This window comes from Protopterus annectens, chromosome 14.part0, assembly GCF_019279795.1.
Source record: "Protopterus annectens isolate FY-2018-M chromosome 14.part0, PAN1.0, whole genome shotgun sequence".
In the NCBI taxonomy this organism is placed as follows: Eukaryota; Metazoa; Chordata; order Ceratodontiformes; family Protopteridae; genus Protopterus; species Protopterus annectens.
This window is the reverse complement of record NC_056748.1, coordinates 553592076-553605039: the sequence shown is the minus strand read 5'-3', so window position 1 is coordinate 553605039 and position 12964 is coordinate 553592076. Positions and strand designations below refer to the sequence as shown.

At 35.7% G+C, this 12964-nt stretch overlaps 1 protein-coding gene across 1 annotated transcript in view; it reads right to left on the bottom strand.

The window, feature by feature from the left end:
• The window catches only part of LOC122789097 (myosin-4-like), a 48024-nt gene extending 35416 nt beyond the window's left edge, over positions 1-12608 (bottom strand). Inside the window, exons 1-14 of the mRNA XM_044056297.1 lie at positions 12560-12608; positions 10164-10379; positions 9933-10076; positions 9700-9856; positions 9004-9031; positions 8778-8886; positions 6434-6526; positions 4691-4754; positions 4495-4593; positions 4287-4390; positions 3673-3811; positions 2267-2385; positions 1941-2090; positions 889-1059 (exon numbers count right to left, since the gene is read on the bottom strand). Of these exons, the coding sequence (XP_043912232.1) occupies positions 889-1059; positions 1941-2090; positions 2267-2385; positions 3673-3811; positions 4287-4390; positions 4495-4593; positions 4691-4754; positions 6434-6526; positions 8778-8886; positions 9004-9031; positions 9700-9856; positions 9933-10076; positions 10164-10367 (1581 nt within the window). The 5' untranslated portion in view covers positions 10368-10379; positions 12560-12608. The remainder of the gene's footprint in view (positions 1-888; positions 1060-1940; positions 2091-2266; positions 2386-3672; positions 3812-4286; positions 4391-4494; positions 4594-4690; positions 4755-6433; positions 6527-8777; positions 8887-9003; positions 9032-9699; positions 9857-9932; positions 10077-10163; positions 10380-12559) is intronic.
• Between the last annotated feature and the right edge of the window lie 356 nt (positions 12609-12964).

Below are 12964 nucleotides of genomic sequence, written 5' to 3'. Positions count from 1 at the left end.
TTCACAATTTACCTTTCTGAACTGCAGGAGGATTCTAGGACTATCAGTCTGAACTACACAAGGGTTCCAGGATTACCTAACTTTACTGTGGAATAGTTCCAGGATTACCTATCTGAACTACAGGAAGGTTATAAGACTACCTACCTGAACTGCAGTAGGCTTCCAGAAGTACCTAGCTGAACTGCAGAAGGGTTCCAGGACTAACTACTGGAACTGCAGAAGGGTGCTAGGATTATCTAGCTGATCTGCAGAAGAGGTCCAGGATTACCTAGCTAAACTACAGAAGAGTTCTAGAATAATCTAGATGAACTACAGAAGGGTTCCAGGATTACCTAGATGAACAGCAGAAGTGTTTTAGGATGGCCTAGCTGAACTACAAAAGGAGTCTCAAATTACTTAGCTGAACTGCAGAAGAGTTACTGGTGAACTCAGTGGACCAGCACTGACTTTATAGATAAGAACCAAGCTAATAGTGGGTCAGACACACTACTTAAACCTGCAATATTCAGCAAAAAAGTTAAATGTGGCAAATTACAGTGAGTGTTCACCAGCAGAAAGAAACCTGTCAGTGTCTGTTACAAATGTACCTATCAGAAAATATGAATCTCCCAGTTCTCTTCAGTCTCTCATTTTTCTGTTGTTGACAGACCCACATGTAGTCTTAGTAAGGACATCCTTATGAGATGCATTTGGATAATTACTAACATAATCAGATGCTCTTTCATAGTATATGAACAGCTTCTGAATGTATATTAGACAATTTATGTAATTTGAAATGCTTTTTTTAAAGATGGTCTTAAGTAGCTATTCTGGTAGCATAGAACTTTAACTAAAAATCAGTTTTAAAATAATGAGCAGTTTATACACTCATATTGCCATCATGCTTACCTTCTCTATTAGCTCAATACAAGCAGCCAGGTCCATGCCAAAGTCAATGAATTCCCATTCAATTCCTTCCTTCTTGTACTCTTCTTGCTCCAGTACAAACATGTGGTGGTTGAAAAACTGTTGCAGCTTTTCATTGGTAAAGTTGATCATGAGCTGTTCCAGGGTGTTGAACTAAATGTGCAAAATAAATGTATAAATATATGTCATTCTTGCTGTAACACTAAAAGAAATGTTTGACATTGTCTTGATCTGCTTCTAAATTTTCTGTTGATCTGACCCATTAATTATTGTCAGGTAGCCACATCATCCCTTTTGTGTATTCAGTGCAGCCCCCCTTTCTTGTAAAGCCTAAATAATGCACTTTTTATGAAACCCATGTTTTCAAAGAAGGTATGCTCTGAGACTTGGCACATGTGATACTGCCTTGCTGGACTATTTTTATAACATTTTTATTACTAAATGTGGACATCTTAGACAGACATGATTTTGTTCCTGTATCTTGCTGATCTTTTTTTTTTAGTATTTTATTTCATAAGACCACATCAGCATAGCAGAGGGCACAATCTTCATGTCCTTAAGCTCAGCAACTATAAAGGAATTCACTCCACATTTTTTGGTTAGATTAAGAAAATTATGTATTATTTTAGGGTTTGAGTAACACAGTTAGTGAATAAAAGTATCACAAGTCACACAGGGTGTCATGTTGTATACATAAAGGGATCTGTATACTTGATACACAAAAACATTTGTGTAAGCAATATGCTTTCATGTTTACTATGACAAACGTTATTTAAACAATTGAGATTGCAAAATAAATAGCTTGCACAAGATAAATAAACAGACAAAATTCTTATGCTATGGTTTTTACACTAACACAAAACTACTCACACGTAATAGTTAAGATAACTAAATTGTTCACATTATCTATGAGTTAAGTTTGAACGTATTTGTTGTCTGACTGCTGGAAAAGAAGCAAGTCTGCATTTGCCAGAATCCTAAGATGCAGTGTGATGTTTACAATCAAGTGCAAAATTTATGGAACTGTGACTTACATCAAAAATTTCAAACCCAGCAATATCCAGGACACCAATGAAGTACTGTCTCTGTTGTTTTGTATCCAGCTGCTGGTTGATACGGTAAACCATCCAGAAGAACATCTTCTCATAAACAGATTTACTGAGGGCACCAACAGAGTTGTACACCTATAAGAAATGGATATATCTCATTTAGAATTAAACCCTGAAATATAACACTGAACCAAAATGCCATTTAGCATACTATAGGACTTCAATGAAAATAATTGTATTACTTAAATGAATACAATGGATGTTTGTTTAACAGAAAACCAAAATGTATATTTGGCTAATGGCATACATACCTGTTGGACAGTCTGACCTTTGGTTACATATTCATTTCCAACCTTCACTCTTGGGTAGCACAATGCTTTGAGCAAGTCTGAAGAGTTTAGACCCATCAGGTAAGCAGCTTTGTCAGCCACTAAAAAGTAAAAGTGAAACATTTTCTTAAAATATTTTCAGACTAGTTAAGCATATAATATTGTGTATATTTTCATATATCATAAGCAGTCAGTTATACCATATTGAAGGAAAAGCCCAACATCCCCAAACTCCTCAATAACACAATGGTGAGGAACAGTGCAAAGTTGGTCAGTGCTAAAAATAGTTCTCAGTGAAATTACTTTGTGATGTAGACAGTCACTAAAAGAGCTCCCAGAAAACAAAATGCATTCATTTCTGATTAAAAGACCGACTTTTAATTGCCTTGGCTTTTTTATGATAGTGGTAATTTTTTTTATAAATTTATTAATGCTAAAAACATAATTAATTATCTGCAGCTCTGATTGTTATTTTATGGGTTGCTAAGTGAGTGTGATTTGTGTCTTTGAAAAAGTTGAATTCTCATTTAGAAAGTAAGAATCAACATAATGGAAAAAGATAAAAAACACAATATGAGAGGTAAAATAGTCTAACCAAGGTGAAAACCAGTATTAAGAAACAAATATGAACAGGTGCTACAGTCCTTTCTTTTCTAGCAGAGTGACTGCAGTACTGTTATCACAAATGAGAGATGAGAGGAGTTGGAGGTGAAACAGTAGCACTACTGTAAGGGAATCTTTCCACATGAATGACACAGAATTCGGTATACTACCATGCTGTGTATTTTAGAAACAATAAGGAAATCTCTTTTATACTGTGATAGGTTTTCTTGTAAAATGAATAGTCTGACAATTTTCATGTGGCATTTCTGATTCCTTTTCAGTTTACCTTAAAATCAGGTGTGATTTTCAAGACACTGGACATTTCTGACTTGCAAAATTATTGTGAGTTTATGACAAGATGCCAGGACAGTCCTTTCAGGGATACATGGTTCCTGATCTTCAGCCAGGACAGGATTTTGAGATGGTCCTGGCACTGGTACAGGGTTATAGAGATTTAGCTTTGGTAGAATGCAAGGATGACCCTGACAGGTGTACAGGGTTTCTAATGTTCAACCTGGATAGGATGCTTGGACATTCCCGACAGGGGTGCAGGGTTCTTGATGTTCGGCCTGGGCAGGGTGCTGGGATAGTCCTGACAGGGGTGCATGATTCTTGGTGTTGAGTCAACATACACATGCATATGTTTATATATATATATATATATATATATATATATATATATATATATATATATATACACACATATGTATATGTCTTTGCATTTTTTCTGTCTAGCCAAATATAGTACATTGTTTAAATATATGTGTCTAGTGCCATCACATTACCTTCAGCTCCATCAGGCTCAGCCTGCTCTTCTCGCTGTTTTTGCTTAAACCTCATGTTCCCATAATGCATCACTGCACCTGTCAGTTTGTAGATGCCAACTTTCTCATCTGGGGTGAAACCTAAGATGTCAATTGCACCCTGTATATTGTAAAATAAATATAGTTATAACTAATTATCTAAGTGATTTAACTTCATTTAATTTAAACTGTCATGCCACTTATTCATGTTGATTTGAGTGATTGCTTGAGACAAAAACGAGACTTTATGTATAACATCAGTATCAGAGATATGATTTCTGCAGAGCTATAAGTACCTGTGTCATTTTACTAAACAGTTTTAAGTATTCCATTTGTTAGTTGCATATTTAATTTTAACGATTAAATGCTGAATTGGCTTGATATGTAACAGCTAGTAGCATAGCAGCAGTTCAGAGACAACCAACAGTTATGTAACAAAATTCTATTAGTAGTTTCCAGGGACTTGAACAAAAAGCGATAGTAACAAGTGTTACATCTGATGATTATAATATTTAGTTATAAAGGTTATCTTAGTTTAATTTTCTGACTTTGTGAAACATCTTTCAGTGAGTGAAGGATGCAGTTATTGAACTTACATCTGTTGCCATCAGCTCCTCTGCGTCATCAATACTTGGCACCGTAATCTCACCCTGACTCACGTATGGGTAGTCATAAGGGTTAGTGGAAATCAGAAGCATCTCTGAAAAATAGTTGTGAATTGGCATTAAGTACTTAAATTCACTTCAGTAGCAGAACTCATAGAAACAAAAAGCACACAAACATTTATTTAATTTTTGTATCTACCAATGAGTTCTGGCCTCTTATTACTCATGATCTGGTAGAAGATGTGGTAGCATCTCTCTGCAGACAGCTGGAATGTTACTCTGGATTTTTCCAGAAGGTCTGTTAGAAGCATATTATGAAATATGAGTTAGTTCATCTTTTTCTGATATCTCAAATTATATCATGCAGTTATAATTAAATCCATGTTAATACTTACAGGCTTCAATATCAGCAGAAGCCAGTTTTCCTGTGGTTCCAAAGTGGATTCGAATAAATTTACCCTATAGGAATTCAAAACTTCATAATTACATTTGATATCCTAGGACTGTACTAGCTTTAATTGTCCAAGGCAAATTGATTCTGGTAATCTCTTATTTCAGAAAACTTCTAAGACATCATGCCCCTAAATAATGCTTTTAACTAAATGATCCTTCCTTACCGCTTAGTAACTGCTTCACGATTGCTGAACATATCAACAATGTTATCATTCTTGACTTAGCATCACCCCATTATTGTACTGAGCAGCATGTTCTTACTCTGTCTTCAAAGTAAATAACTATGTGTAGTACAAAGCACGGTGCACAACGTGTATATCTATGAATGCGAGGCTTCTTCTCAATTCTTTATAAATGTGCAAAATAAACCACTTCTTTTTATGTGAATATCTTTGTTCCATTCAGCAGGTAATTACTTGTGTCTCCTATTGTTTTCTTAAAGCTTCTTGGTAAATCTTTACAACTGCCACGTTACGTATTTTTCTATATCTGTCTAATAAATGAGTGAGCCTGTATAGAACTGTAGTTTATATAGCAATTATATGGCAATACATCTTAAACTTTATCATTCACAAATGCAACCAAAGTCTTCATGAAGGAAATAACCATAGAGAAATTATATATGGTTACAATACTACATTGCTATGAAAAAAACTCAAATTTAAACCATAAAATATAGATCATAACTATATTTCTGTTTTTTTTCCCCTCATAGATCTTAACTATATTTCTGTTTTTCCTCAAAGTGGGTTTTAGTTGCCAGCTTAAAAGCTGTAACACCAGATTTTATCACAGAAGTGATTTCGTTTGTGTAGCCATGGAATTCAAAACCTAGAAGATGTATTCTTCTTCTTCTTCTTTCGGCTGCTCCCGTTAGGGGTCGCCACAGTGTATCATCTGTTTCCATTTCTTCCTGTCCTCTGCATCTTGCTCTGTCACACCAACCACCTGCATGTCCTCTCTCACCACATCCATAAACCTTATCTTAGGCCTTCCTCTTTTCCTGTTACCTGGCAGCTTCATCCTTAGCATCTTTTTCCCAATATACTCTGCGTCCCTCCTCAGCACATGTCCAAACCAACGTACTCTTGCCTCTCTGGCTTTGTCTCCAAACCTTCCAACCTGGGCTGACCCGCTAATATACTTATTCCTAATCCTGTCTACCCTCATCACACCCTTTAACTCTGCCATGTCCAGCTGTGACTCCTGTCTTTTTGTCAGTGCCCCACTGTCTCCAACCCATATAACATAGCTGGTCTCACTAGCCTCTTGTAGACCTTCCCTTTCACTCTTACTGGTACTCGTCTGTCACAAATCACTCCTGACACTCTTCTCCACCCACTCCATCCTGCCTGTACTCTCTTCTTCACCTCTCTTCCACACTCACCATTACTCTGAACTGTTGATCCCAAGTATTTAAACTCATCCACCTTCGCCACCTCTACTCCCTGCATTCTCACCATTCCTCTGTCTTCCCTCTCATTCACACACATATATTCTGTCTTAGTCCTGCTGACCTTAATAACTCTTCTCAAGATGTATTATTACATTTAATTTGGAGACTAAGTTTGTACTGCATTTCACTCATCATTTTAGTCTTATATATGTTCAAATAACAGTATAAAGCAGTAATTAAAAATGCAGCAGCTGTTCTAAGGCAAAAAATTCTTAGTTCAGAAACTTACAAAACGGGATGAGTTGTCATTCCTAACCGTCTTGGCATTACCAAATGCTTCCAGCAGTGGGTTAGCCTGGATGATTTGATCTTCCAGGGTTCCCTGTAAAATACAAACATCAGTGTTAACATTAATTTCAGTTCAGAACAATCTTTATTTATTCAACTGTTTGTAAACTGTGCAATACAGTATTACCAATTAAACATTTTATACTATAAATTCTGAATATTTATATCAGTATCTGAGGTCCAAATGTTTGCTAGGTTTCATCCCTGTTTATTATCACCAGTTACTGTCTGGTTTAATTTTGACTAATTTTCTACATGAATATACAAACATACACATCTGTTCAGTTTTATTTCTCTCTCTCTTTTCCTCTTTGTGTGTGTGTGTGTGTGTGTGTGTGTGTGTGTGTGTGTGTGTGTGTTCGCACACGCGCGTGTGTGTGTGTGTGTGTGTGTGTGTATATGTATATATATATATATATATATATATATATATATATATATATATATATAATATATCTGTATGCAAAAACATTTGTTTTATTTATTTTTCAATGATCTGTGGCTCACTGTTTTTTGGAGTTGCTGAGTTTAACTCGATGATTTACAGATCAGCAATCTGTGCTGTTGATCAAAATTCAGTCTCCCATATGTATACATCTATAGCTATATCTAATATATATTTGTACACATATATGTATATCAATGGGTCTACTTCTGTTTGTTGAAAAATCACTTTGTTGACAAACAGAAAGTCGAGCCCACTTAAGCGAAAGTTCTCTTCAACGAAAGTGCACTTTTGTGAAAACTGATTCACCGAAGCACGGTACAATATATCCTTTTCCCCACTGTAGTGCGATCTCGGAGTTAGTATATTTAAGTAGTGGAGGTGTGGGGGGTGCAGGAGGGCTTGTCCCCCCTGGAAAACTGTGTTTATAGGTTCATAGCATAGTGTTTGTAGTATTTATTTTATGTTTCTTTTTTCCGATTTGGTGAATCTGCTTTTGAGAAAATGCACTTTCATTGAAGTGCACTTTCCCTTAAGTGGTCTCGACTTTCTGTTTGTCAACAAAGTGATTTTATGACAAACAGAAGTAGACCCATATCAATAAACAGATAGATAATATATATATATATATATATATATAAATATATATATATATAAACACACACTATATATATATATATATATATATATATATATACATGTACATGTTTGCACACAGTGGCATAGAGGATAGCATAGTCACCTCACAGCAAGAGTTTCCCCAGTTCGATTTTCAGCTGAGGTGCATTTTGTGCAGAGACTGCATGTCCTCCCTGTGTTTGCATGGGTTTCCTTCTCTGTGCTCTGGTTTCCTCCCACTTTCCAAAGACATACAGTAGGTGGACTGATCACTCTAAATGGCCATAGGTGTGAGTGTGTCTATGAATGTGTGGTGTGGAAATCTAATATTGCAGTGCTAGCCACCTAGCATTGTAAACTTTTCTCTAGATGATTCTCACTGGTGAAGTGACACCCCAACCCCATGCTCAAAAATGGGAAAAGGGGATTATGGATGAATGTGTGTGTGTGTGTGTATAGACATTCTGACTAGGATTCATTAGTTACAACTCATCAAGGGCTCAACTTGATGAAAGTTTCAATTGGTCATGTTGCTGCTTTTTCAAGAGGAAAAGTTGCTTGTCCTAAACAGACTGTATGAGTTGTTTTTCTTGAATTGAGATTTTAATGAGTTGCACCTTGATGAATTGCTGGCTAGTCCATGTATCTATACAGACCACTTACTCATGCAGCCTTCACGTATGCTCCTAGTCAACTTAAACCGACTTGACAAAACCTTATTTTTCATTAGACTTCAACAATTAGAGAAGGGGAAATAATGAGGGAGAGATAACAAGAAACTGGGGGAAGGGAGCCCTAGTCAAGTGAACAATGAATCCATGTGGATAGAATTAGTAATCTTTCTAAGTACAAAACTCATACCTCTTTTAATATACATTTCATAAAGATATATACTTTAGCTTGACTAAATAAATTCTTTGGTGTCCCATAGAAACTTCGAAGTGGTTGAAATTAAAATTTGGTTTGCAAAAATATAGATCCTTCACACCTCGTCACATTAAATGTAATCATATGACATAACTGTATAGTACTGCATCCTTTGTACAGCTACCTTCCCTCTCTTTAGGGAAGAATCTGAAACTCTGTAGCTGACTTTTCTTTTTTCTTGAGAAAATGCTTAGAAATCAGTTAAATACAGAGTAAATTAATAAATGATTTCTGATTAGGATGCTCCATACTTTTTATTTTCTGTATAATGTTATTAATGATCCAATTTTCTTGCCTTATTTGAAGTCTCAGCTTCTTTCTTCTTGTCACCCAGAGCCGCAATTGTTGCAAAATATTGGATGACACGTTTTGTGTTGACAGTCTTCCCCGCACCAGATTCTCCACTAGATATAACACAGAATTAATTTAAAATAGTCAAAAGAGTTCTTATGTACAAATTTAATTCGAAATATAATTTGAATAACAACTTTTATTTCTTAGATGTAAAAGTCAGTTCTTACGTGATTAGGATTGATTGGTTTTCACGATCTGTTGAAGAAATAAATAAATTTAGAAATACATTTATTCATAGTTTCTGTTATAAACCAAGCTAATATTTTTTCTGTTATAAACCAAGCTAATATTTTTGTTTACATGCAAGTATTTACTTTAAGATGTTTTGAAAGCTTGCTGCTCCAAAATAATACCTGCTTTGTGCTAACATATTGCGAAATACTATTCTATACTACATTATACTTGTTTGGTATAAATCCACATGCATGGTAACTTAAACGACTATGTACTTCTGTAAAAAGTACTTGAATATAACTATACTGCATCTGTTATTGTAAATATTACTTATTCTTTCATTTATTAAAGTTTCATCACGCAAATAAAATGCCCAGATATACAACCTGCATTAAGCAAGCATTCATTTTATGTATAGTATATATATTAAACTACAGAAGAAATGTAATTATTTCCTAAAAACAGCATTTAACATGTGCAAGGGGCAGAGCCATTTGCTCATTTTATAGGATTCTCTCAAAAATATACAGCTATGATGGCAGTGTCATTTTGTCTTTGCTGTGGTACCTTTGTAGTTTAACATTCATTTTTAGAGTCTTAGAAAAGGTTAGACAAAATGCAACTATAGATTATCATTTAGATAAAAATTGCAAACTGCGTGCTTTTTAAGACATTGTCTAGTTACTCACCAGTTAACATGAACTGATATGCATTGTCAGAGATGGAGAAGATGTGGGGAGGAGCTTCCTGACGCTTTTTTCCTCTGTACCCAGCAACCACTTCTGGGTTATACACTGGTAACCATTTGTAGGGGTTAACAGTGACACAGAAAAGGCCTGAATAGGTCTAAAACAGAAAATGCCAGTAGTTAAAAGCAATTTAAAATTGCACTGGAATATACAACCTCGTTTATTTTACTCACATATATCATCCAGGCTGCATAACGCTCTTTGAGGTTATACAATACAGCTGGTTCATGGAGGTGAGTCATCATGGCCATGTCTTCAATTTTATCAAACTTGGGAGGGTTCATAGGAAATATTTGATCATCTTTAACTGTTACATTCTTTAAAGAGAAACAAGGGCAGTGTCATTGATTTAGAAACTTGTTTCATAATGCAAAGTTATAAACTCAGGAAGTTTGCACACTTACTCTTCCATCTTCTGTTTTAACGGTAGCTTTGCCACCTTCCTTGCTTACGAGCGTTCCCTTAACATAAGCTTCTTTGTCAACTGCAACAAATGTTGATGTCTTTGCATCAAATGGACGATTCTGGGCTTCAATTCTTTCCTTCTCAGATTTTCTGAGAAAGGGGGCAGCAGGCCCAAATACTGCCATTTCTGCATCGGAACTCATGATTGCAGCTCACTGTGAAAGCAAAATGCATTGTTTCTTTGATTCCCAAGTAGGCAACATGTAAATAAGACACAGAAGTCATTTGCTTCTGCCACAGTAATTCTACTATTGTAAAATCAAATATTTATGTATATGATATTTGTAGTTGGGTACCATAGATAGACAATTTCTGCTCATAGATTTTAATATTCAAAACATACAAGACAAGCATGATCAGATATCCACAACTGCAAATATCCACTACCTCTGAAGAAAATCAAATATAACAAATAGTTTAAAATGTGTATGGGGAAAAGATAATGAGTAATATCATTCTTTGTTACAGTATTTAACTTTTCATTTTCTTTCACTCTTTCGAATAAAGTTGCATTAATAAAAGGACAGTGGATGTTCCATCAGATTCAACATGCGAAGTGATGGATAATACAAAAGGGTAGACAGATGCCCACTATCACCAACACCAAATAATAAGGTGCTCTGCATCAAGGCACAGGGCAAGGTACTGCTGTCATAGTGTTTTATGGTTCTCCCCACCTTTGTCCTTCTGCAGTGCTGCTTGAGCACAAATTTACCACAGTGAAGACATTTTATGTCAAGTCTTAAAACGCTCTCTTTTATGCTTCATTTTAGTAGCTACACCATGCTGACAGTTATTGTGATGAGCCATGAACTGGCATTGTGCTGCAAAAATTTGAAAACCAATCATAATGTCAAAAAATATAGCAATTGTTAGTAAATTCAGCTTCCTTATAACTAGTATGGTGCCACAAACAATCTTATAAAATGCTTTGTTTGCCTTATTTAATAAAATTGCAATCCTGTACTGAACTTATTAAATTGTCTTCTTGTTTCCTTCTGGCTTAGGCATTATGGTTTCCAGCTTCCTTCTTCTATTTCATATCACTTTGAATACCACATTTGTCCTTTCTTTTCCCCAATACCATTTTGCCATATCTGTGCAAATATTACCTTTGCCCTTTCCCATTTACCAAGAATCTTCTCATTATCTTGTTACAGCTACAGAAGTTTACAGCTGTAACTGCACTAAGTCTTTGAAAAGAGAAGTTAGGATCACTTTGGGTTTGTATTCTGTTCCTGTCTACTTTTTTCCCATCCCAGACAGGTACGGAACATAATGTGAATACAGGCTTGCATTTCTCCAAGCCCCTTGTGAAGCTGAAGCCATGAGTTCTATGCCACATATTTAAATGTGCACACAGCTTTATGCCACAAGTTTAACTGTCCACAGAGGACAATGATGCATGGCATTTCTTCATCACCCATAAGCAACCTACACTTCCCTGACTTCTTTACCAGCCAAGTAATTTGCCAGCACATGGAGAAAAGTCTTCCTAACTTGTGCAGCTGTTTCTGTGGCCCTTAAGATTTATACCCTGTCCCTCTCAGTCATGGTACTGACCAGTTGCCTTAACCAAGTGTGCCCAGTCTTCCAGTGGGTACTCTCCTGATTATAGAATCCACCAGTAGAACATGTTTCCTTCATTAGTGGGGTCTCATGCCTCCATTCTGCGATCTCTACTCACAAGAATTATAACATCTCTTGTGTTCACCAAGTTTGATGCGTCCATAAATGTATTAGTCTGGGCCAGAACAATGCAGATGAGAAATATACTTATCTTTATCATGCTCAACCTCCAGAACTCACTGTTCTCCAGCTGTGCTTCTGTCTCAACAATCTTTGTGGCACTTGTGGTGGACCCTGTGGTCTCTGAGCAGGACAGAATGTCACTCTGTTCTTTGTTATCTCTGTTCTGACAGTCTCATGGACAAACTGCCCTATAATAGCATCTATGATTTGTAAAGGGTGTCCCTTAACTGCCCTTTAAACAATGTATTTTTGAACTTTACTTCTAGAGTTTCACTAAGATGTCCTTTCTTAAGCATTAAATATGTTTCATTTACTTGAGTTCTAAAAATTACTTTATCAATGATTCTCTTTTTTTTAGAAGGTTATCATGCTACATTAGGAAAACACAGGCTATCTGCATTCCACATATTTCACTCATTTTACAAAACCATCAACAATTTTCACTTAAGTACATTTTCATAAATGAGAGCTAAATACAGGCGTAATGTTTCTCCAAGGTGTTAGCTACTCATGTAAAATGATGCATTTATATTTTATGAGCAAACAAATCCAGCCAAGTAATGCTATGCTGAGCTCTTCTTACCGTGCTAGCTGAGGCACCTGCGAAGCTGATGGCTGATGAACTTTGAGCACTTAAAAGCAAAAAGTGTAGCTGTGATTATCTGTTGCACAAACCAAGAAAGTATTCAGCTTTTAATTCATCATCTTTTCATGCTTATATGAAAAATAATAAGAATGACTCGTAATAACGAAATTAAAATATCAGATTTATACTGGCATGGTGTACCTTTCTTATTTATGATAATTTACAGACTTAACAGTCTTCATGTTCCTTTAGTTTAGAACTCCTTAACTAAGACTGCAATGTGCACTGCACTTCTTTCAGCAACTGTGTATGCTACACAATAGCAGTTAATATATGTTTCTTCAAGCCAGAGGATAATTTCCTTTTTTATATATTTATATGAGTGTTATGATGCTTTAGTCA